We start from the raw sequence: 25,293 nt of genomic DNA, 5'->3' as shown, positions 1-25,293 counted from the left end.
AACAAGTCATTTGGCTGATTCCTTTGCTCTAGCCAGTTCTTAATAGATATTCTCTGTCTGTTCTCATTTAAATGGTCTCCATTTATAGACCTTCATTTATAAACCCTTGAACATGTACTTCATAGAAAAATGAGCAATGAATTTGAATGGACAACTATTAAAAACCAGAAAAGGAGGAGGAGGAGGAGGAGGAGGAGGAGGAGGAATCAGAAAGTGTTCAAAATGTATGAAAATACATTTGAGCTCACTAGTATTTAGACAATCACAAACCAAGCTCATCTATCAAACTAGCAAAGATCTAAATATGTGGTATGATTTAACATGGACAGGATATGGAATAAGGTTCATTGTTGGTAAATGTATCTTTTTCAAAAATATTTATTGTTTAGTTGTAGTTGGGCACAATGCCTTTGTTTTATTTATTTATTTTTATGTAGTGCTGAGGATAGAACCCAGGGCTTCGCACATGCTAGGCGAGTGCTCCACCACTGAGCCACAACCCCAACCAGGTGAATGTATCTTTTATGTGAATTTTGAGAGGAAGATACTATGGCAAAATATTGGCATGGTATAGAAGAGAGCCAGACATTCCCACTGTACCCAGTTTGGTGGGATTGGGTAGTGTGTGAAGTGCATAGCTGATAACTGACTTTGTAGAGCCAGTGGACCTGTGAGGCTACCACCAGGGCACAAGACAATGAATGAGGTTCAATGGGACTTTGTAATTGAGGTGGTAAGAGTCACAACATCATACCAGTTTTTGTAGTCAGGACTTGGGCCTGAAGTTCTTAAGATACCTTCTAATCTATGTTGAAGCATACTCTGACCTTCCCAGAATTCAAGCTATACAGGGACAAGAGTTACCAGTTATCGGGATTAGGGACATAAGAAGATTCACAGGGAGATATGCAGGATCACACAGGAGAGAGAGAACCTGGAAGAAAACTGAACTGAGTAGGAAAAGATTTAGAGTTGAGAGGCAGGATCTATAGCCAGTGGTTAGATGTGGCTCAGTTTTATGGAGAAGTAGGCATGGGCTGGCTGAGACAGCAGGGGTCAAATCATTCATACTTTCAAGGTTGATTGGCTCCTGACACAGACTTGGTCCTCCCCAGTATTTTGCCCCTACTGGGTCATCAAGAGAGCTACCATGGGGCCTGTCATGGGTTGGGTGAAGGGCCCAAGGAATCCCAGATGAGAGTGGGACATCTCAAGGCTGAGCAGTGTCCTGCCATGCAACTTTCTCCCACAAGATAAGTTAACCAACTCAAAAGGACGGGGAGCTAGAGAATAAGGGGTATTTTGTCTTCTTTTATTTTTTAAATTATATTTGATCATCAAAATGTGTGTAGGCAGTAATTTAGCTCTGGGGAAAGTGCCCATTGAAAATTGTGTTGAATAGTAGAGCTCAAATCTCATTACATGAGTAATGGTCCAACAAAGCCTGCCTGTTCTTTGCCACCTACTTTAGTTTGCACAATGGAAATAACTCCTTAGGCAAGAAGAGGAGTCTGATGCAAATTCTGTGTTCCTACAGATGCCCTATTGTCCCTTTTCCAAATATAGCACTGAAGACTGTGGGTGGTGACGTAGGAAGTCATTTGGTTGCTGTGGGCTAGGGAATTAATGTGGAAAGAGTTGCCATAGCCATAGAAAGTGGTCTAGGTATTACCTTGACAGTGCTTTTTGTAGAAAAAGTGGATTCAGATACTAAATTGGGATAATACTCCCTTTATAGATACTAATTACGTAAAAGCAGCTTACTTTTCATTATTAATAGACTATTCTTTAGTGATCAGTGAAGGTTAACTGTGGGTCAATAGCATCTTTTTCTGGGACAACTCATGAGAATGGTTCTGCTAAATATAATGTGACCTTGTCTTTTGTCTCTGAACAAAAGAAAAGAAGTGAAAGGAAAGAAGAAAAAAGGAAAGAAAAAGGAAAGGGAAAAAAAGATAAAAAAAATCTACATTTCTTGGAGTTTTCCACATTACAGTAGCTTCCTGCTGGTTATCCTTCTTCCTTTCTTGTCCCGAGTCAATTACTCACCAAGTAGCCAGACCAATCTTCTTAAAATGCATCACATGTTCTATCAGTGTCCTACTTTGTACCCTCAGATGCTTCTCATTATATGCAAAATTAAAACCAAATCCCTACCATGGTGTCTTAGACTGCTAACATTTGGATCTTGAATGTTCTCCAAAGACCTCATGATAAAGGCTTGGTCACCAACCTGTGGCAATGTTCGTTGGTGATAGAACCTTTAAAAGGAGTGGCCTAGCAGAAGGAAGTTATGCTGTTGGGGGTCATGCCCTTGAAAGGGATGTTGGGACTCTTTCTCTCCTGTTGATTTCCAGTTGCCATGAAATGAGTAATTTTCCTCAGTCAGTCATTTCTGCCATGATGTTCTGCTTCACCACGGGCTCAAAATCAATGGAGCCAACCAACTGTGGACTGATACCTCTGAAATGGAGAGATGAAATAAAGCATTCTCTCCTTTTAAATTGTTTACTCATGTATTTGTCACAGTGATGGAGAGCTGACTGACACACAGGCCCTAACTCATTTTACCCAATTTTGAGTCTTCCAATTCATTAACAGGATACCTCTTCATCAGGTCTTCTTTGATTTACTTCAGCAATATCTTGTGGTTTTCACTAAGAAAATTTTTATATATTTTCTTAGATTTATGTGCAAATTTTTTTCTTTGCTATAATTTACATTATACTTTAGTTTTTTTCCAGTTACTTACTGATAGTATGAAGAAATACCCGACTTACCTCTTAACTCACCTAGCTCCAGCCTTACTGAACTCCTTTCTGTAACAGAGTAAATTCCTTCCCAGCTCAGGTGTTTGTATTTGCTGCTGTCTGTCTAGAAACACCCTGCTGTAAATGTTTGTGTGGTTGCTTATTTTAAACCCTTCATTGAGGTATAATTTACATATGATACAATTCAAGTAAATGATTTAGTGGTTATTAATATATTTACAAAATTATGCAACCATCTCCATAGTCTAATTTCATAATATTTTATTTATCCCTAAAAAAAACCTTGTATGTATAGCAATCACTCATTCCCCCAAATCATTCTCTAACCCTGGACAACGGTTAAGGATCTCTATGTTTCTATATATTTGTCTATCCTGAACTCTTTACATGAATGGGAACATAAAATATATGGGTTAATTGTGTCTGAATTTTTTCACTCAGTATAATGCTTTTGAGATTCAGCTGTGTCATAGTAGTTGTCAGTACTCCAGTCTTTTTTATTTCTCAAGAATTCTCCTTTGTATGGATGTACCACATCTTGTTTATCCATTAATCAGTGGATAGATATTTGTGTTGTTTCTTTTTTTTTTAGGTACTATGTATCATGCTTCTATGAACATTGATGTATGAGCCTTTGTTGTGGCCATACATTTTCATTTTCTTGGGTAGATAGTGTTAAGGTCTGTAAACAAGTCAGGATGGCACCTGGTGTTTTTCCAGAGAAATGTTAGAGTCTGTAAACAAGTCTGCATGGTGCCTGGCAAAATGCCAGAGGGAGTGGTTTGTGAAGTAAGAAAAGCGAGCCATTAAGTGTGGAGATTCCTTATTGGTTGACTGCTGTATCTATTTTATGCTAATTAGATAAGCTGTGTGGAATGTATAAATATCACTCAGGTCCTACAATAAATGGCTTCCACTCCTGCTGTCATTCGACAAGTCATTCGTCACCCCCCGGTTATTTTGCTGCAGCTGGACTGCGGCAAGATAGGAGTAGAATTTCTAGATAAAGTGGTAGCTTAGCATTTTGAGCAGCTGAAAAATTGTTTCCAGGAGTAGCTACAACCATTTTCTATTCCCACCAGCAATGTAAGAAGGTCCCAATTTCTCTACATCTTCACCAATGTATGTGGTTGGTTTTATTTCATTATTTTGATCTGCAACCCAGTGATAAAGCTGGCTTACTTTCCATACCCAGTGCAATGTAACATCCACAGTCACTATCATATTGCCTAATTTATTGATTATATAAAATATTATTATTTTAAATTTTATTCTGCATATTTGTTTACTTGTCTGTTGTCTATTCACACTGTGTCCCCAACAAGCAGAATGGAAACTACATGAAAGTAGGAATTTGTCTATATTTTTTTTTGTTTTTTGAGACCCTATAACAACAGAGCCTGACATAGAATATACACTCAATCGCTATTTATTGAATAAACTAGTCATCCAAATTAGTAAAGTGACTTATAATTATTAAACCAAAATTGGAATAAGTTTTTTGAAATGCACAGCTGCATGGAACAGAGACTCTTCCTTTGATATAGCTTTGGACTTGTGTCTTCTTAATTTCCCAAACTAGAGGTAATGGCTCCTTTCTAATGATCTACGATAACTCTAGATTTACGGACCAATACTAGTCTTATGACTGCAAGAAAGAGGAATTCAGACAGTTACAGGGTCAACCAGACATTAGTCACCATCTGCTTCCACTGTGACCACAGCTTGTGTCCTCATCTCCTGTTATCTGAACTTACTCTTGTAACCAGTGTTCACCTTAATTTGGTTTCCTGGAGGCCTTCCCATGAGAGGTTGTTCCTATCTGAACTATTGGCCAAAACAAAAATGACTGAAATGTCTGAGGAGTCTTGTTTTGCAGCAGGAGAGGCCAGACTAGTTCTAACAGGATTGTCTGTAGGTACTTCTGTATGGCCAAGAACAGAAGTACCCTCACAGCAGAGGACACATGTAGAGGGTGCAGCAAAAGTTGGTGTGGCAGTGATGCAGCAGTGGGTTGTAGACTCTAGGCATGAGGCATAGGGTTGAAGTAGATGCCACTCATTGGAAAAACAGAAAAGGAATGGTCCTCCTCTAGTAGGGATAAAAGACAGGAAGTTAGCAAAGGCTTCTGGGTGAGGGGCATCAATATCTTGTAGTTTTCACTAAGGAAAATTTCATATATTTTCTTAGATATATGTGATTTTTTTTTCTTTGCTACAATTTACATTACACTTTATTTTTTTCTGGTTATTTACTGATAGTATAAAGAATACAAGGTTGACATGTTGACATAATATCCCACGATCTTGCTAAACTCATTGTTTTTGTAGATTAATAGATTCTTAGGGATTTACTGTACAGACAATAATATCATCTGAAAACAGAAAGAATTTTATCTCCTCACAATCTCTCTGCCATTTTTTCACATTTCTTGCTTTTGCACCATGTAGAATGTCCAAAATAATATTGAATAGCAGTGGAGAGAGTAGACATTTCTGCCTTATTCTTGCTTTTAGGGATCAACAGTCAAATCTTTTACTATTAATGATGAGGTAAATTATAGATTGTTTCATATGTCCTTGATCATTTTTGTGGACTTTACCTTTAACTCCTACTTCCATGGAGATTTTATTATGAAAGACTTGAACTTTTAATTAATGTGCCTTCTGAATCTGTTGAGGTGATTATATAAATTTTTCATGTAATTTTTCATTTTAAAAATGACCAACCTGTTATTGCTAGGAATAGCCCTAGTTTATCACAATTTGCTATACTTTTTATCCAATGAAAATATAATTTACTAATATATTGTTAAGAATATCTGTACTGACAATCATGAGGGATATCAATGGATAATTTTTCTCTGAGAATATCTGTTTTTAAAAATATGGTATCTGGGTTATAAAGTGAATATGCAAAATTTAATAGCTTTTATCTACACACAAAAAAAATACACACCAATCAATATTCCTCCCATGCTCTGTCACCAATGCAACAAGGCTATCTCTCCTGGGAAAATGTAGGAGGTTGATTTCCATGTACTTGAAAAGTACTTCCATTAACTTGATCTCAGATTTTTGACAGGTTTGACCTTTACCTGACTTGTATTCATTGTTAAGAGTAACACTCATTTTAACTTTTTACATCCTAAGAGAAGGAGATCTCTCTGAAAGTGATCTCTGATGTAGCAAGGTGTTTTTGAGTCATACACTTCAAGGGAAAATGAGTCTCAATCCAGGGAGGAAGTGCCTTAATGTTCTCTGCTCTCCACTCCATCCACAAGACTAGAGAAAAGGTCTGCAGGAATTTTGAGGAATCCAAAAGTGAAGATCAAGACCTAATAATGCAGACTTGGAGAGGAGAGATGATCATGGGGCAATAACAACACTTGTAGGTAGGAGATGTGGTTGCTTTAAAAACAACAACAACAACAACAACAACAACAACAAAAACCAGTGGATATTTTTATGGAGAATATTTGAATGAGGTACTTTTTGAAGAAAAAACCCAAAACCTGAGAACAGGTAACCAAGAATAGGACCTAAAGGATAAATAAAGGGCCCAACTAAGAAGTGCTTACCTTGTGAGTCACTTCTCCTTTGGAACAGAAGTCAAATTTAGCATATGTATTTAAATTATGTCCTTATAATCCTCTCTAGGTTATGTAAACTAAGGGTTCTTTTTTTAATTGGTTCTTTTTAGTTATACATGACAGTAGAATCAGTTTTTAAAAACTTATACAAATATGGAATATATCTGGTTCTAATTAACACCTCGTTCTTGTGCATGTACACAATGATGGGATTCATTTAGGTATTTTCACATATGTACATAAAACATTATGTCAGAGTCATTTCATTGTCTTTCCTATTCAAATGCATGGTCCTCAACCCCATGTGCATATTAAAATTACTTTGAGCGTTTTTGTAAAATGCCAAGGCCCAGGTCTCACCCTGGACCAATTTTATAAACATTTCTGGGTGTATTTTCTAGGCAATGATATATTTTGCAATCTCTCAGTTTTTATTAATAGACAATCACATTTGAGAATCAGTAGCCTAGATACTTGACTAAAATTTGTAAAACCCATACAGGCATGGAGTCTCAAAGGGAAAGGAAACCTGTTCATACTGAATCCTGCTTCAGGGCAGGCTCTTGAAAGGAGGCTGATTTATAACATGGGGGTCAGGGTTCTGCAGATAAAGAGTTCCTTGTGCTGGTGAGGTAAATAGCAGAAGAGAGTGCAGGGGAAACCCTGGAGGCAGACTATGCGATGGGAGTCAGCTCTATAATGCTTAAACCAACTCGAGACAACTCCTTTCAATTAGAGAGAGAAGCAACTGAGGCACAAGGGGGAAAGCAGTATTATTTGAGTTTCATTGACTTTATTAAAGACTGGCCCTGTAGTTCCAATATTAGGTTTTCCTCAACTTCACATGAAGTTGTGAAAATTGTGATCTCAGGCTTGAGAGCCCTCTTACTGATTAGGAAATTGGCAGGGAGGGATGAACAAAAAAGTAAAATGAACTGATTATTAGCTATGTGTGTTTTCATCCCTGAAATAAAAATTTCTCTGTCTTGTTTGTGTTTATTCAATGTTCATTAATATTTATATATTTATTTCACAGCATAATTATTGCAGATTTTATGCTAAATGTTTTGCCAAAAAAATGGCATGTGACCATTATGTGAAGATTTTTTTTTTAATTGTGCTGGTATTACTTGAAAAAATTGATTACTAAATTCTCTTTGGCCCAAGCTTAGAATGCACAGAACATTCATGAATATGTGTTAATGTGGTGACAACATAGTGAAATGCAGTAATTAATTCTCTTGTCCAGTCATTCATCAAATCATTTTCTAAACTCACTATGAGTCAGGCAAGTTTAAGGCCTGGGGTTAATATGTGAAAGAGAGGCAAGTCCTTTATTCATGAACCTTAGAATCTAGTAGAGGAGACAGTCAAGAAAACAAACAAATAATTATCTAGATAATACAGGCTATAAAAAGAAACAAAGTAGGGTAAGTGGATAGAGAATAGAGATGTGTATAGAAATAAGTCCTGTTTTGCATAAGAAGGTTTTTTGGTATAGTTTGGGCCCCAAAGGACCATGTATTAAAGTTTTGGTCCCTATCTTAGCATCATCAAGAGGTAACAGACACTTTTAAAGAGGTAGAGTCTAGAGGGAGGTCTTCTGGTCATTGAAAATGTGCCTCTGAAGGCACATTTCTTCCTTCCTCTTTCTTTTTCTTGCCAACCATGAGGTGAGAAGTTAGGCTCTACCACATTTCTGCCATGATGTGCTGCTTTGCCACCGCAAAGCAATGGATTATGGAATGAAACCTCCAAAATAAATCTTTTCTCCTTTTACATTTATTATCTCAGGTATTTGTTATACTGATGGAAAACTGACACAGTTGTCAAAGAAATCTCCCTGAAGAGGTGACATTTAATCAGAGGCTTGAGAAAGTGCCAGCCCTATGAATATCTGAGAAATGCAGAAAGCCTTACAAAGAGGAAGCAGTGAGGAAAAGCCCCCAAGACCAGACCAGAATGACTTTAAGATATGCAGGGTGGGATCATGTGCAGCTTTGCCAATCTTGGTAAGGAGTTGGGATTTAATCATAAGTGTGCTGAAAAGTCATTGAAGATACTCAAGCAGATCAATGTTCCTGTTAAATGGTTTTAAAAGACTAGTATGGCTATTGATTTGCAAGTGGATAATTGAAAGAATGAATTAAGTATTATTATGATATCCCATTATGAGCATAAATGTCTGGTCAGGTGAAGTAGATTGAGAGTTCCAAGACACAGAATAGAAATTGTCCCTTGCAGCCTTATCTCGAGGGGATGCCCTCATGATCTAAAAAGACTTAATTAATATGTTTGAAGGGAAAGGTTTCCTTGAGAGGCAATTCCTGTTGGATGAGGTCCCATGCTGTTGGCAAGAGTTTATAAAAACACTCTTCCTTCAAACCATCGCAGATGTGATGATCCAGGAGGAGTCAGAGACTGCATCGTAATGACTGTCACCATAAACAGCTGCATCTGCTTGCTAGGAGAGCCAGGCACATGAGTCTGTGTTTCATACCTATGGCACTGGAACATCATTTTCCATTATGTTCTATTTTGTTCTGACAGACAAATGATTAATTAGCACAATCAGAGCTCTCCTTGAAAATGGCCATGGATCAATGTGTCCCCCTCCATCATGTAATTGAATCAAGGCCCACACACCTGTTTCCACTTCCTTTAAACAAACACCTGCCCAATAACCAATACAAAGCAATATTAAATCTCCACCCGCCTAGTGCATAAGTACGACTTTCAACTTGACCTAATCAATGCTGAAAGCTAGAAAAACACAAGTTTCATAGAAGACTATGTACTGCCTGATCTGTACAGATTATCAAAATGTTAGCATCTCTGGCCCAACCCAGACTGCATAATGCACTTGGCAATGGCTACAGTGTTGGGTGATTCAGCGTTTAGCTCTGGATGGAACTGGGATTATGTTTGGTTTACCAGTTGTGTGACATGGAGCAATTCACTTAACCTCAGTAAGCCCTTGTTTTCCCATCTTTTAAGTGGGGGTAACAATAATTACTTAAAATGTTTGTTTTCTTAATATATAAATCACACATATAAAAGGTTTATCACAGTATTTAGCACATGATAAATAAGTGTTAGCATTTTTCTCATAATAATAGAATACTAAAAACATTTCTTTTGATTTGGGTGGGAGGGTGCACACCTGTAATCCTAGCAACTCAGGAGGCTGAGGCAGTAGGATCACAAGTTCAAATCCAGCCTCAGCAACTTAGTGAGACCCTGTCTCAAAATAATTAATAAAATAAAATAGGGGCTGGAGATGTGCCTCAGTGGTAAGCAACTCTGGATTAAAAAAAATTACATTTGTATATTGTAATTCTGGTTAGGAGAAAGTTAATTCTACTCTCTCTTTTGTATTGATTACCACTTGACATTCGTGAATAGAATATATGAAACAAATATTTGAGGAATTTGAAAGTAATTAATAACAGGACAACTGGGGAGCAAAAATAAAAAGAATGACCCTTAAGGAAATAACCCCCACCATATTTCTAGGGCAGCCTGTAACTTGAAATTATGCAACAGGTACAAACATAAACAGGTGCAAGTAAAACATTCTGTCTTGGGCTGAAGAACTGCAAAAGAACTCCTGGGAAACAGAGACCTTTTATTCCTCCCAATCCCCCTCAGGCATGTCCCAGCAACGAAGTGGCTTTTTCTCTCATGCAGTGGCAATTGCCACAGCAATGTAGATGGTATCAGGGGTAACAGCTCTAGCTCTTGATGCTGTTTTCTCTTTGCTTTGAGATGGACCCAGTTGCAGGAGATCCATGATAGTACAGGGTGCTAAAACCATAGTTTTCTACCCAGATCCTGGAAAAGAGACCCATAGGAGTGACATTATGGACAGGGATTATTCAGAGATTAAGAGGTAGTTGGAGGAAGGGGAACTTTAAATCCATTTATAAAGTCTTGGACTCATTTCTGAACCTTGATCAGAAGCAATCTAACAAAGGCTTTTAAAATCGAACTATAGTGTAGACCACCACTCAGGTCACAGACTGACCTGTGGGTGGTACATGCACAGAGCTAGATAGATAGGGCAGACAAGGGTGAGAAAGCAAAATTGACTCTGGAACCATTAGACAGATGGATCAGGACTAGAATTCAAAGCTAAGTGTGTTGATTGCCTTTTAGAGCAAGCAAGCAAACAACAATCTTCAGGAACTTTTTAACAGAACTTAGAGCTCATAGAATAATGTCAAAATGTCCAGAATAAAATCTAGATTTACTTGACATATGAAGAACCAGGAAAAGTTTAATATCCTTCAAGGGAAAATATAATCACTAGATATAAAATGCAAGGTAGCCCAGTTGTGGAAATTATCAAAGACTTTAAAGCACAGTTTGTACTGATGAGCCCTGATATAAGTGTGAAATGGGAGACAGTCATTCTCATCAAAATAACAGAAGATATACATTTGTTTGGAGAGAATAAGGAATTGTTTTCTAAACAAGAAATGAACATATAACTGTCTATGGCTTGCCCTACTGAGCTCTGGAGCCTCCACTGGGGCAGAGGAAGCAGAGGGGTACGTAGAACTTGGGGCTATGTGGAACAGACAAAGTGGGCAAGACCACTGAGCAAAAATGAGTGATGTTGCTGCTCAGGGCAGAAACCCTCCCCCCAACATACATCAGTGATAGGGCTACTGATCAAAGCAGGATACATTTCACATGGTTCAACAGCTTTGAATAGTTTAAGGAAACTATGCCACTAGGTAATACAAAATAGAAGGGAATACTTTTATTCATAGGACTTAAAAACAAAGCAGTACATTTGACAAATAACAAGTGTCCATAGAAGAATATAGATGATCCAAAGTAAGAATAAATCACTTTAAAATATATATCTGTCATCAGTCAACGTATGAATGAATAATGCAATTGTGGTATATATTCACGATGCAGTTTTCCTCAGCCATAAAGAAGAATGAAGTTATGGCATTTGCTAGTAAATGGAGGGAACTGGAGACCATCATGTAAAGTGAAATAAACCAGATTCAGAAAGTCAAAGAATGAATGTTTTCTCTCATGTGCAGAAGCTAGATCAAAATAAGGAGGAAAATGCAGGGGGCTGGGGGAGGAGGGGTCAGAAATCCTATGAAAATAGAAGTGAGGTCAATAGAGTAGGGAAAGGGATTCGGGGGAGGGAGGAGGTATGGAAAGAAGGGAGAAATGATGGAATGAAATTGAGCAAGACTATCTTATGTACATATGTATGTAAGAATATAACACAGTGAATCTTTATATCTATAAAGCACAAATTTTTTTAAAAAACTATAAACAAATAGAAGAAAAACTAGTAGAGTAGAGGAAGGGAAGAAGGGAGGAGAGAAAGGGGAAGTACTAGGGACTGAACTGGAACAAATCATATTCTATGCTTGAATGATTATGTCAAAATGAACCCCAATTTTTTTTAAAAGAGAGAGGGAAAGAGAGAGAATTTTTTAATATTTATTTTTCAGTACTTGGCGGACACAACATCTTTGTTTGTATGTGGTGCTGAGGATCGAACCCTGGCCGCACGCATGCCAGGTGAGCACGCTACCACTTTAGCCACATCCCCAGCCCCAGAGAGAGAAAATTTTCAATATTTATTTTTTAGTTATCAGCGAACACAACATCTTTGTTTGTATGTGGTGCTGAGGATCGAACCCGGGCCGCGCACATGCCAGGCGAGCGTGCTACCACTTGAGCCACATCCCCAGTCCCAGAACCCCAATTTTATACATAAAAATACATATAACTCTAGTGAATTAACACACATACACACACACACACACACACACACACACACACACAAACATACACACATTTGGGGAGAGAAAATGCCAGATATTTATATTTATATTTCTTTAGTCTTGCAAACTACAACCTTGTGAGATATCCCCAATATTTTAAGTTTTAACAAAGAAAAATATATAGATGTCCTGTGACTCTGATACATTATAACTAGAAAATAAACAATTGTTAAATATAATGAGAAGAAACTGGTGGTACATTTAAGAACTGCATTAAATGCTAGTGCTTTCTTTCACTTCCATTTTCCTGGGGAATGAATAAGACACTGAGTGTTTGAGGGCCTTACTAGTGTTGGATGGAATTCGAGTTCTCAAAGTACTCCATCAGACATTTGTTAATATTCTTTGCGTGTAAGGTACTTTGCTCGCAGAGTGCTTTTCAACAGAAGGAAGCTGGCATTTGTTGAGTTCTTGCGCACTGATCAAAACATCCATCATACACTGAGCTTTTACTATGTGACTGATATTGGATGAATTGCTGATGAACCTGGTTTACTGCATTTATTCTGTCCAACCACCCGACATAGTTTTTCTTATTCTTATTTCACAGAGGAAGAAGTGAGGGAAAAGATAGCAAGTGGCCAAAGTCCTATGATTTGGTTCTTATGTGGTTCTTATGATTTGAAATCATTCTTGATGTGGAGATTTCTTTCTTAGCTGAGAACAAATTCAGAGAGGAACATCCTATACCAAATCTTCTGGCCTGATAATGTTTTAAAGTTAGACTATTAGAGAGGCTTAGCTTGGGTCAGAGAAGAATGCCTTGTTTTAGCTTGTGTTTATATTCTTCAATTTGGAAGAAAGGCAATTTGACAATATTTTAAATAATCTATAATCCCTGCAATTGTAGCTGATGTTTGTTGTTCAAATTAGGCATGCAACCCACTTGAAAACACTCTGAAAGTTTGTCTTTTCCAAGGGAAATAGCTTGTCTCCTTTAACTTCTTCACAAATGGCCTATTTTATTGACTTATGTTATATCAAAGACACCAACTACTTCCTCAATAAAGAAGCAACAATTATAGCAGACCAGATTCTCATGCCAGTCAAAAGTCTTTTGATTTTATTTTTCCACTTGAGAAAAAATATTTCCTTTTAAGGAAATAAGAAGGCTCCATCTCTTTGGACAAAAGTTTACATGTAAGAGAATATCTGTAAAATCAACCAAATCTAATGGGCCACTTTTCTGAGGAATGTTTTTCTATGGGCTAAAAAATGGATTTCTTTACTGAAATCTACAAGGTCTACACATATGCTTTGGTTCAGAAGAGCCTTCAGGGTTTCATCTTTGTGTCTCCATCATGCCACTTGGGTCTTTTCTCATGCATAACGAGACCAAGGAAAATGTGTGACTTGCTTTCCAAGGGCTGTTTCTCAGATCAACCTCTCTATTCAGAGCTATAGGACTTGAACACTGAAATGTGGAACCCAGATGGAATAAATTAAATCAGGGAAAGACCCTGAAACTTTGAGGTAGAATAAGCCAAATTGTTCCCTGGCCAATTCTAAACTGAAAACCATCAGATAGTGTCATTTTACTTTTTATTTCTTTTTAATTCAAAGGAAATCATGCCAATCTCAGTAAAAGAGTTCCTGTTATTCACTTTCTGCAAGTATTTATTGAAATCTTCTTCTTTATTTTCATATATGCGGTCTAGGTTTTTCTTGTAGAATCAACTTGAACATGGTTAACATCAAAGAGAGAAAGAGAGTCCAGGAGTTTGGGACTTGGTGAGAGAATAGTAAGATACCTCATGCAGGGACAGAAAAGAGACTCTGGCCACTTTTTTTGTGGGAGAGGAGCAGATAATAGCAAGCTGAAATTGGGCAGGATGAGAGGTTTAAAAAGATTGTTGTGATAGAACTCGTCTCCTGGAATAAAAGCAGCTCTGAACCTCTTTGAATGAAAGAGAGGTTACATGTGATTAGATCTCATGCAATATTTTTCAAACTTTTCTAAGCCATAAGTATTTTTGTTTTTTAAAAAATACCTGCTTCAGCCCACTAGGTAGTGCAGACACAAGCAGGGATACTGTGTTTAAGTTGGGTCCATTGGTGAGCTTTATATAAGTCCTTAGGCCTGGCAGAACCATCATGATACGCCATTGGTTTAGCAAACCAGAGTGTGAACTCAACCCCTTACTTGTTGCTAGACCTTAGGCTATATAGTCTCTCTCTCTCTCTCTCTCTCTCTCTCTCTCTCTCTCTCTCTCTCTCTCTGTGTGTGTGTGTGTGTGTCTGTGTGTGTGTGTGTGTGTGTGTGTGTGTGTGTAGATGAATTCCTACCCCTCAGGATTATTGTGAAGATAAGTGCTAAGGCACATGAAGTGCTTAGCTCAATACCTGGCCTATTGCAGATATTCAATAAATGGCATGCACTCTCCTTACTATCATTATCTTCCTAATCATTAACAGTAGGGTTTACTGACCCTAATCACATTCCAGGCTTTGTCTAAAGGGCTAGTGTGCATTGCTTCTGTTAATTTACACATGATGCCCCTGGGGCTTAGGGAGGTTAAATAGTTTATCCAGAATACATAGTGAGTAGTGGAGTTGAATTTAACTCATTGTGTCCCAGCATTCCATAGAGAGGGTCTTCTACATGGGACTCTGAGCCACAATAGGTTAAGCCTGAAATCCTGAATTTAACACCAGAGCTCAGTTGCTTCTTATTAATGTGTTTTAGGACTCTGTTTACCTTTTGTAGGTCTGTCACTCCATCTCTGAACTCTTTCTTAGTGTACTCTGTTTCCAAAGAAACAGAGCCAGGCAAAGGTAAGAGGAGATTTATTATGTGAACCAGGAAAGCCAGTGGTGTCATGCAGTATGCATCCAAAGGCTTGACAATGAGAGGTGGGATTTGGAAGCAGCATTGCTAACCAGTTCATGGTGCACAGAAGATGACAAAGGCTCTGGCCTTTCTACATCTCAGTTTCTCTTTGTGATCTCTGCTGGAGAGTTAGAAGAATAAACTAGGAAACACTATGGAGTATTTGGAGGTCTTTGGGGATTCCATATGCTAACTGTCACTTGGAAACAATGGGTCTCTTTTACTCCTCCATCATATCTGAAGTCATCTGCCTGATTGTCAGGAATAACCACAAACAAATCCATTTTTAAAACCCAAACTCAGCTTCTACTATAGCCTAAAATAGGCTTCTTCTGTAGTCAGATCACTGTCCTCACTCCCTCCTGAGACTGTTAATTTATTTTCATCTCCCTCATTCATCAGGCGTTTGTTAATATTCTTTGTGTGTAAGGTACTTTGCTCGCAGAGTGCTTTTCAACAGAAGGAAGCTGGCATTTGTTGAGTTCTCGTGCACTCGTCATAACAGCCATCATACACTGAGCATTTACTATGTGACTGGTACTGGATGAGTTGCTGCTAAACCTGGCTTATTGCATTTATTCTGTCCAACCACCTGGCGTGGTTTTTCTTATTCTTATTTGAGAGAGGAAGAAGTGAGGGAAAAGAGAGCAAGTGGCCAAAGTCCTATGTGGTACAAGAAGCCTGAACTTTCATCCTGATAGTTTTTCTTAAACACAAGGGTAAAGGGTGGTACATGGCCCTTAAGTAGCTTTTGGTTTAGTGGGGAGAATGCATCCTATGCAGATAATGATAATGCAAAGTAATAGGTTATAAGTGTCTTAATAAAGGTGCAAAGTGATAAAGGAGTTAAAAAGCATAGGGATCCCTTCAACCAGAGATCATCAAAGAAATCCTGTGCTAGAGGTCTAGCCCAAGACTTACAGGAGAGATGTAGTCTTCCCTTTATCTACATACAGAACCTACATATCCTTCCACGTACTTAAAATCATCTCCAGATTACTTATGATACCTAGTATAACGTAAATGCTAGGTAAACACTTGTTATGCTATTTAGAGAATATTGATGAGAAAAAGTCTCTACATGTTGAGACAGATGCATTTTTTTCTGAATATTGTTGAGCTCTGGTTGGTTGAATTCATGGATGCAGAGCCTGTGGATATGGAGAGCAGACTGTAATTTGTATAGATTATCATGTATGGGGTGGTTTAGTGGAATAGCATTTAAGATTCATATGAAGGCCAAGTAGAATCTGAGACTGTAAAGCTATGGTGGTCAGGGTAGGGAGGGCCCAGAACCAGGTATTTCTCTTCAGTCAGCAGGTGTTATGGGGAAGAAGCAGGCAGAGATCACAGACAAACTCAAAGTGTCCTGGAAAATGGAGGCCTAAAGTCTGATCCAGGTGAAGATTTTAAGAAGTTCAGAAAGAAAAGCCATTTGGTAGGTACAAATGCAATTGTGACTAGAAATAGAACCAGGATGCAAAGACCAAAAGAGGGGCATAGCACAGGGAGGTGATGCAATGGGAGACAAGAGCAGAGGCTTGCTGCTTCTGGGGCAAAAACACATTTTGGTGGAATACTGCGCGGGAGGGGATGGTACGATCCTGTGATTCTCTTCATTTCTCTGGGATATCCTAAAAGTACTTCCTGGTACTCACCTTAATCAAGCAAATATGGCCCAAGTGGTGCCTGAGGGGGACCAACCAGGCAGAGGCCAGTGTGGTTCAGGGAGAAATAAGCTAGGGTTACATAGAAGGCCACTGCCTTGTGCTGTCACCAGGTTCTGAAGGGACTTCTGGAGACCACATTGTGGTGGGAAACTCAGCAATGACATGGTGACAGATTCTGAGGTAACAGGGAGTAAGACATGAGTAGATAAGGCAAAATGGTGGCTTAGAGTCTGTGTGGCAGGGAAATAGAAGATGCTGGACTGGGATTCTGGAGATAGGTGGGAACTGGGGGCATAGAGGACTGCAGAGGGGACGTGTATATGGAAGGGAGAGATATGAAGGGAAAAGGAGAATTAAGGAGAGGATGGGAGCTTCCACATTCTGAGGAAGTACAGTCAGTGGAGGAAACAAGGGGTCCTCCCCAGGGAACTTGGGAATAAAAAGTCAAAGAGTTTCCAAAATGCAAGGAGGATGAGGAGTGGAAGCTGGTGGTGAGGCTGGTTCTGGCGATGGCCAGTTTCAAAACAGTGTCCTACTTTCTTTGCTAGCGGGTGACCTCTGCCTGTCCATTCTCTTCTACAAATTATAAACTTCCCCAGGGCATTATTTTTCCACGACATGCTCCCTGCCCATTCCATTCTCCGTGTGTTCCCCATTCCATAGAGAGTCAGTGTCTCTGGAACAAGTTAATGTCAAACACTTCTCACTCCACATCACACTCTGCCACATTACACACAGAATTCTCCACCATATTGTCAGTACTGAAATTAGCTCACTGAGTGTTTTGTTATTGTTTGCAATCTTCACCTGACTCATGCAATGTAGTCATTCTGTCTTGCTCCTGGCTGCCTCTTGCACAAAGGGTCCCTGGCACACTGTAGGTGCTTCATCTGCACTCCCATTGGCTGACTGACTCAGGCCCTTTGAATGCCCAGGCGCCACTACATTCTGGATTCTCTTTCCCTCACCTTTGTCACTTCCCCAACCAGGCCTTTGAACACCTAATCTGAATCAGACTCTCCATTGTGTCCTCTTTCTTAAAATCTGGTTAATTTTCTTCAAAGCACTTACCCAGCTTTTAATGATGAATGCATGTGTGTGTTTATATTCTCTCTCCCCCATCAGGCAGTAAGGTCTAGTAGGGCAAAGACTGTACACCACTTGGTTACCACTGTACAGTCTGGGTCAGGTACATAGTAGGTGATTAATTATTCCATAACCAATGAGTACATAGTATTCCAAATTGCTTTGAGTTTAATCATAGAGCAGAATATGCAAACAAACAAACAAAAGATATAGGTGATGAAGGGTTGGGAGACAATTCTGGGTGAGGGTGGATTTAGATCTCCTTGCTACAGCTGTTGTGAGCTCTTACATTGTACATCAAATCCACTTGGAACTAGAGGAAGTTATTTGTATCTTTTTCCTCCCTCAGAACAACTTGAAGGAGGGGCTGGACCAGACTCCTCTGGAGCTGCTGATGGGGGAGACATCTCAGTTCTGGTCTCCTTGGCCAGTAAATCAAGGGCAGCCAACTGGACCACACCTGAGCAGGGAGGCTTCTGGCCACCGACCATGGCTGTGTGGGTGTTAGCACTTGAAGTCTGGCTACTGTTTTCTTCTGTCCAGTTATGCTGCTGCAGGTGTGTATAGTGTTCAGGAGGCTCTGCCGTGAGAAACTCCAGCTGCTGAAGGGAAACAAGAATAAAAAGAGTGGACAATGTATAGTATTTGTACCAAATAGCTCACTCACTTGGGAGAGAGGCATTTATGAGGTCTAAATTCTCTAGAATGGGCTCTTTGAGCCAGGAGCACATTATGGTAGTACTTAGTTTCGATTGGCTAAGGAGTAAGTTGCACCATGCCCGTGATTCTTGTTCTTAATTGGAAAATAGGTGATAGCATTTCCCTCTTATTTATGGGGCAGGGGGGATGATGGAGATGGCAGTTAGGGGAACTGAGTTCCCAAGGTACTTTGTTCCTGAAATGAAGGTGTGGGCACATGATCCTGGAATCTGAAATGATGGCAAAATCGGGTTCTCAATGAATGCCCTCCTCCTCTGGCAGGTTAGACACAGTCACACTCTGCCTCCCATTGCTCCATACCAATAGAAGTCCTTCTCTGATTTGCTGAGCCCGGTCTCCTAACTGAAACTCCAGCTCTTCCACTTGCTGCCTCAGGGCCTCACACAAAGTTTGAAGTTGTTCAGCCTCTTCCCTGAAGATAAATAACAGAAAACAACCAAATTTAATAATCACCTCTAAGGGCATTCTTACCTTGTCCCTCTCAAAATGTTGGTCCTGTCTTGGAAATTTCTTTTTTGGGCAGGGTATAGGGGATTGAACTCAAGGGCATCTGACCACTGAGCCATACCCCCAGCCCTATTTTTTTTTTTAATTTAGAGACAGGGTCTCACTGAGTTGCTTAGCACTTTGCTTTTGCTGAGGCTGTCTTTGAACTTGGGATCCTTCTATCTCAGTCTCCTGAGCAGAGATTACATATTATAGGCATGTGCCGCCATACCTGGCCTGTCTTTGAAATTTTGAATGTCGCCTTCTCTATTTGATTCAGTTACAGAAACAGATATATTCTTCAGGAAGGTTGCTTTTTTTCTGGGGGGGGGGGGTAAAGGGGGAAGGGGTGCTGAGGATTGAATCCAGGGCCTTATGCATGCTAGGCACGTGCTCTTCCACTGAGCTTTATTCCCATCCTTTTTTTTCTTTAAAACAACTCCATGATAGTATAATTTACCTATCATAAAGTTTACTGTTTTAAAGTTTACCTGATTTGTAGTAAATTTAACAAGGTGAGCAACTATCACCATCATCCAGTTCATGTACCATCTCCCCAAAAAGAACCCTCATGGCCCTGTACAGTTAAATCCTACCTCTATCTTATTGTTCAGGCAATGAACAATGCCTCCGATTTGGGGACATATTTTTAAGAAAATGTTTTATTAGTACATTATAGTCATATATCATGGTAAGGTTCATTTTGATATAAAATCATTTTTTAAAAATTCTTTTATTAAAAAGTATTTTTTAAGTTGTTGATGGACCTTTATTTTATGTATTTATATGTGGTGCTGAGAATCAAACCCAGTACCTCACACATGTTAGGCAAGTGCGATACCACTGAGCCACAACCCCAGCCCAATATAAAATCATTTTGATATAAAATAATTTGTTCCATTTCAGTTCCCCAGTACTTCACCTTTCCTCCCTCCCTTCCTCCCTCTCTTCCTCCCTCTCCACCCCCCCCCCTTAGAGTCTCTGACTGGCCTCTACTGATCTTTCTATTTTTGAGAGATTTGGGACACATTTTTAACCCATGTGAAAATAACGTAGATTTTCAAAACTCTAATAACCTCCAACATTTGCATTTGCATGAACCCTATTCACATCCCCTGAAGATTTCCTGCAGGTAATCCCCCTCCTCCCAGCCCACTGTCTTTCTTCTGACCTTCTCATATCACTCTGGCCTTAAAGAGTAAATGTTCCCATCCAGCAAATGACTCTCATAGGCTCCCACTGAGAAAGCAAAAACAAGACCATGAAAGTTAAGAAAAACCTGGCCTGTTTCTCATTAGCCCTGCTCCAGGGTGCTCACCAGTCCTGTCCTGCCCTGATTACCTTCTCTTTCTCCAGGTGTGTGGTCTGGTACTTACTTTTATTACTCCCTCAGATAATTACCTTTCCTCCTCCGACATGTCCCTGGAAAAAAAGTGCCTGCTGTCCTGTGAGGTGCTGCTCAATTTCCTCTAAATGCTCCCGGAAACTCTGGCATACAGTCTTCATGGCTTTCATCTCGAGGACTGTTCACTGAGAACCATTAGAAAGAGCTGAGAAAGGTGTCCTTTCTGATGCACTGGAAAAGCTCACCCAGAGAAGGGAATGGGTCTCCTTCCCACAGGGGATCAAAGTTCTCCTGTTAATATATGAGGAAGAGAATAGGGAGACCCAGCCTTGGGCCTCAGGAAGTAACTAATGCCCATAGTTAGCTGAAACAGGAAGGCAGAGGTTCTTGTGCAGCCCTTGAGTGGCTATCATTATGTCTCAAAGAGACCGGGTGATGTGGCACTGCAAAGACATGGACAGAAGGGGGTAGGGCAGGCCAGCCAGAGGGCTTGTGTTTGGAAAAGTTGAGTCTCTCATTTAATTTTGTTTAACTTTGGTGCTGAGTACCAAGAACACTGGACACATCTGCTCAGATGGTGTGTGCTTGATTAAAGAAAATCTACTTAGAATATATTTTTCATGAGTCATAGCCCTGCTTAGCCACCATCCCTGGAGGTTGAGATCTGCAGCATCAGCTCATCCAGCTAACAAGCTCACCCAGAGTAAGACAGGCAAAGGTTGGGCATCCCATCCTTTCTGGGAGTTGGAATCTGGAATTGAGCTCCATCTACACTCTCCACCATGCTTTCCATTTCTTCTGATGTGAATCATCCTTCAAATTTTACATTCTCTCTAGAGCTGTGCCTTTGCCTTTGTTTCCTAATTTAAACATATTCCTGCAGCATCTGAAATTGCAGAATGCTCTCCACATAACAACTCTGATCTGTGTTAAGATACTTAATCAAACTCTAGCATGGCTTCTAGTAGAACAAGACTCTGTCCCTAGAATGCTTAGCCTCAGCCCCTAATTAAAATGCCTGCCCCCCCAAAAGCTGAGAGCTGCCAGGAAAATTTATAGTTTGCTTTAGCCAAAACCTGGCATAGACCCCTGAACTACCTTTCTTACATTATTTACTAAAAGGGGCTTAAAATTGTGAACGTATATCTCTTACAACTCAGAATTGTCTTTCTCAAGGACCCAAGAACCATTCCTTTGAGACATACTCATCTGGAAGACTGTTGCCCAGGCTCTGTGGGAGGGTAGAATCCTAGTTTCAGTACCTGTCAGCTGGCTGAACAGCATTTACACTGACCAACCTTTTGTAAGTTTTCTCATATCTGACTCTATTGAGCTCCTACTCCTCCCTTTCTCTTACTTTCTTTAAAATGCCTAAATGACCTGTGTGCAAATCAGAATGGAGTTCAGTTCTTTCCCCTACCACCAGCAATTGAACAAAATTTCTTTTCACTGCTCTGACTTCCGTCTGCTGTGTATCTTTGATACGCTCAAGCTCTGTCCATTTGTGGGACACTCTAATGATATGCTGAGTTTTTACCCAGCTGTCTCTCTTATTTTGCAATCTGGTTGGATCATGCTTTGAATAAACCCAGGACTCAAGACCCCAGGATCACTACCTACCCAACTCTGGGTGGGGTTAATGCTTATTGGACCCTAAAGTTATCTCTACCAGTTTCCCCAGGCCCCATCAGTGTGCCTAGCTGCCTGCTCACTTTTTCCCTTCTCATTGACATAATTCTAGTTAGGGGCAGCAATGTGTTTAGCTGAAGAACTACATTCCCAGTGTCCCTTGCAGATAGGACAGCCAATGGGATGGAAGCAGAGAGCCTGATGTGGGGCCTTTGAGACACTCTTTAGAGGTATCTGACATGGCTAGCAGGCCCACTTAACATTTTCTTCTCACCCTTCCACAGAGACAAACCTTACACCTAGGCTAATTCTTCCAGTCCTGTTTCTAGGAAGTCCCATATTTCTTACCCTTCTCCCCAAAACCACATGGCCAAGATCCTGGCAGTCCTATGTTCTTTTCAGAATTGTCATAATGGTAATACTTTCTTTTTGCTTTGAGAGTTAAGTTTTGAGTTTATCCTCCAAGTTTTATAATTTTCTATGCAATATTTAACTGCCTCAGTACAAGTGTATGTGAACCAGCAATAAGGAAACTCTGAAGCATTATTGATGTTGGCAAGAGTGCTTGGAAGATGATCATATAATGGCTTTTAAAGCCAGAAAAGATCCTGGAGACCATGAGGGATTCTTTTACAGACACATATTCTGAAAAAGAATGGTTAATAACTTTGTGGTAAAAAAAATGGCAGCCAGATTTCAAACCCAAGCCTTCAGATTTATCTCTTTTCTTCTCAGTACCTGACTGGGTCACAAAGGGCCTATGGAGTAGCTAGACACATGGAGAAATTATCTGTCCCTCAGGAGGGAGTTGATCAAGTGGTTCAAGTGTACACCTATACAATATCCAAGACTGGCCAGGGGTTCAAATTCACTTCAAAGTTCTAGGGACAGTGAGATTAGGCCCTTCAAAAGACATTGCCCAAGTTGGCTGGACATCATAAACATTAGGTTTTATGTTCCATCTTGATCTTTCAGGGTGACCCTTCATGATTGGATGGTGTGGGGTTGGATTTGGAAATAACCAATGGAATGTTCACATTCCCCTCAGTAATGTGGAAGATTCTGAAAGGCTGCCATCTTCTGTCATTTGGAAACACAAAGAAAATACATTTTAGCCCTAGAACAGATAAAGAAACAGTCTGCAAGGAAGAATGTATTTTGTACTCCTTTTCGGGGGTGTCCGGTACCGGGATTGAACTCAGGAGCACTCAATGACTAAGCCACATCCCCAGCCCTATTTTGTATTTTATTGAGAGACAGGGTCTCACTGAGTTGCTTAGTGCCTTGCTGTTGCTGAGGCTGGTTTTTAACTCATGATCCTCCTGCCTCAGGATCCTGAGCTGCTGGTATTACAGGCTTGAGCCACTGCACTTGGCTTTTTTTTTCTTTCCAATTTAAGGACTAAGTTAAACCCTGATCTAATACAAGTTCTGCTCTACTGACCCAAACCCATTAAAACAAACTTCAGTTGTAAAAGAAAGAGTACCAATAACCATTGAACTTTCACTTTTGAATCAGCTCATATTACTTTTTAAATTTTGTATAATTTTGGTTTTCTGTAAAATTAAATCATAAACACAATAGAAGAATTTTCTAATATTCAGATCTTATTCTAGAAAGATTTTCATTTTTGAATTAATAAATAATTCTTGAGAAGTCATCTATATAGGTTTATATATGTAAATTTAATTATATCAACAAATCAATTTTTAAGTTAAATTATTGTAAAGAATCAATTCACTTCTAAGAATTTATTCATATCAACAAACCTTTATCTTAAGATATCCCAGAAGACCACAAAAATGGCCATGTGTTTCTCTTCAGTGAAGCCACTGGATAAGCTGGAGATGTTTCTCTGTGTCATATTTTTACCTAAAATTGCTCTTAGTTTTAACTTCTCTTTGGAATTCCTGTTATATAAAAGGTGATATCCATGCCTGCCTATAATCTTCATTTGCTCCAAGACGCATTTTATAGTTAATTTTCTCCTAAATATCTTTCCTAACCCTTGCTAATACATAGCATTTAACTTAAAGTCATTTTTCTCTGGAATATTTTTCAGGCCTTATAAACTCACGCTCACTCTGAAGGTGGCAGATGTTGCTGCACTAGGCACCCTTTTCCTCTTTGTTCTTTAAGTTTCTTTGTTTGGTTTCTGGGCTCACCAAGGAATTCCATCCCTGTGTGTGTGTATGTGTGTGTGTGTGTGTGTGTGTGTGTGTGTGTGTGTGTGTGTGTAGGTGTGTATGTATGTCTGCTACAAGTACAAATACACATGCACATAGTTGCATGTGTTTTGATTGTTTCCTTTTAATGTGTGTTTCTGGTTCCTTGGATCTAAAGAAAGAGAAACATTAACATCTAGTAAAACTCTATATAGTATTCATTTCAGTAGGTATATACTACTAAATTAATTTGGTAAAAGTACCTTTTTTGTATAATTGCAAGCTCTAGAAGGGGAGAAGGCTAAGGCAATATGGGACAAGATATCTTAAACCGTGGGCTGGTGGCACGCACACTCTTTCCAATTCCTGCTTGTTTAAAACCTACATAGCCATCTGAGGATGTCCACTGTGCATTATGGGCCACAAAGCCTCTCTATTTTCAGGAGAAGTGCTGATATGTCATAGCATCAACCCAGTAGGATCATCTATTTCTAGATGACAAGTTGTTCCGCACAGATGGGACTATGCAGGTCCAAGGCCTAAAGTAGGAAGAATGGGAAAACCTCTGGTCTAGACTCAGGGTTACCCCTAGACCTATATTAGTCTCCTGTCTAAATAGCATTCTTGCCTAGTACCTGGCTCTGGGTTCTGAGCCTAAGTTTCTCTAGTGCTGTGTCCGTCTGTGTTCTGCCTTCCAAAAGCTTAGTCCTTCTACCTGCTTATATGCTCCCTAGTGCCAGATGCCCACTTTCTCCCTCAGTCCTCAAAATCATGCTCCTACAAATTTCTGAGGACTCCTCCAATACCTCATGTGCTCCAAGCCATGGTAGCAGTGGTCTGACCAGGCTGTGCTACTTGGTCTGCTGTGCTCCTAGATGCCCGGCTTGCCTGATGAAGTCCTTCTAGAACTTGTGTCAGGCCCACCCATCAGCTGCTCTAGACTCTGGGGCTTCTGTATTCATTGACTCAACCATGTCAAATAACCTCCTGCAGCTGGACACTTTTGTTTGTGCCATGGGAGACTGGGTTACCTTTTTTCCCTCTTTGTTCAATTGTGGTCATGTCACTGAATGAGGGATAGTCTAACTGAGTATCTATATTCATCTGTTGTCACAGATACCTGATTTTAATATCAAGTGATAAATTGATAGTACTTCTCAATTGATACATGTTT

General features: G+C 39.6%; 1 protein-coding gene across 1 annotated transcript in view; it reads right to left on the bottom strand.

The window, feature by feature from the left end:
* Window positions 1-13,234: 13,234 nt before the first annotated feature.
* LOC143410712 (protein ITPRID1-like) overlaps window positions 13,235-25,293 on the bottom strand; it is a 47,825-nt gene continuing 35,766 nt past the window's right edge. Inside the window, 5 exon segments of the mRNA XM_076871484.1 lie at window positions 13,235-13,323; window positions 18,232-18,376; window positions 18,795-18,906; window positions 20,382-20,410; window positions 20,412-20,510. Coding sequence (XP_076727599.1) covers window positions 13,235-13,323; window positions 18,232-18,376; window positions 18,795-18,906; window positions 20,382-20,410; window positions 20,412-20,510 — 474 coding nt within the window.

Source organism: Callospermophilus lateralis, chromosome 11 (assembly GCF_048772815.1).
Source record: "Callospermophilus lateralis isolate mCalLat2 chromosome 11, mCalLat2.hap1, whole genome shotgun sequence".
In the NCBI taxonomy this organism is placed as follows: domain Eukaryota; kingdom Metazoa; phylum Chordata; class Mammalia; order Rodentia; family Sciuridae; genus Callospermophilus; species Callospermophilus lateralis.
Note: the sequence above shows the minus strand (reverse complement) of the source record. Positions and strands in the feature narration are given on the sequence as shown.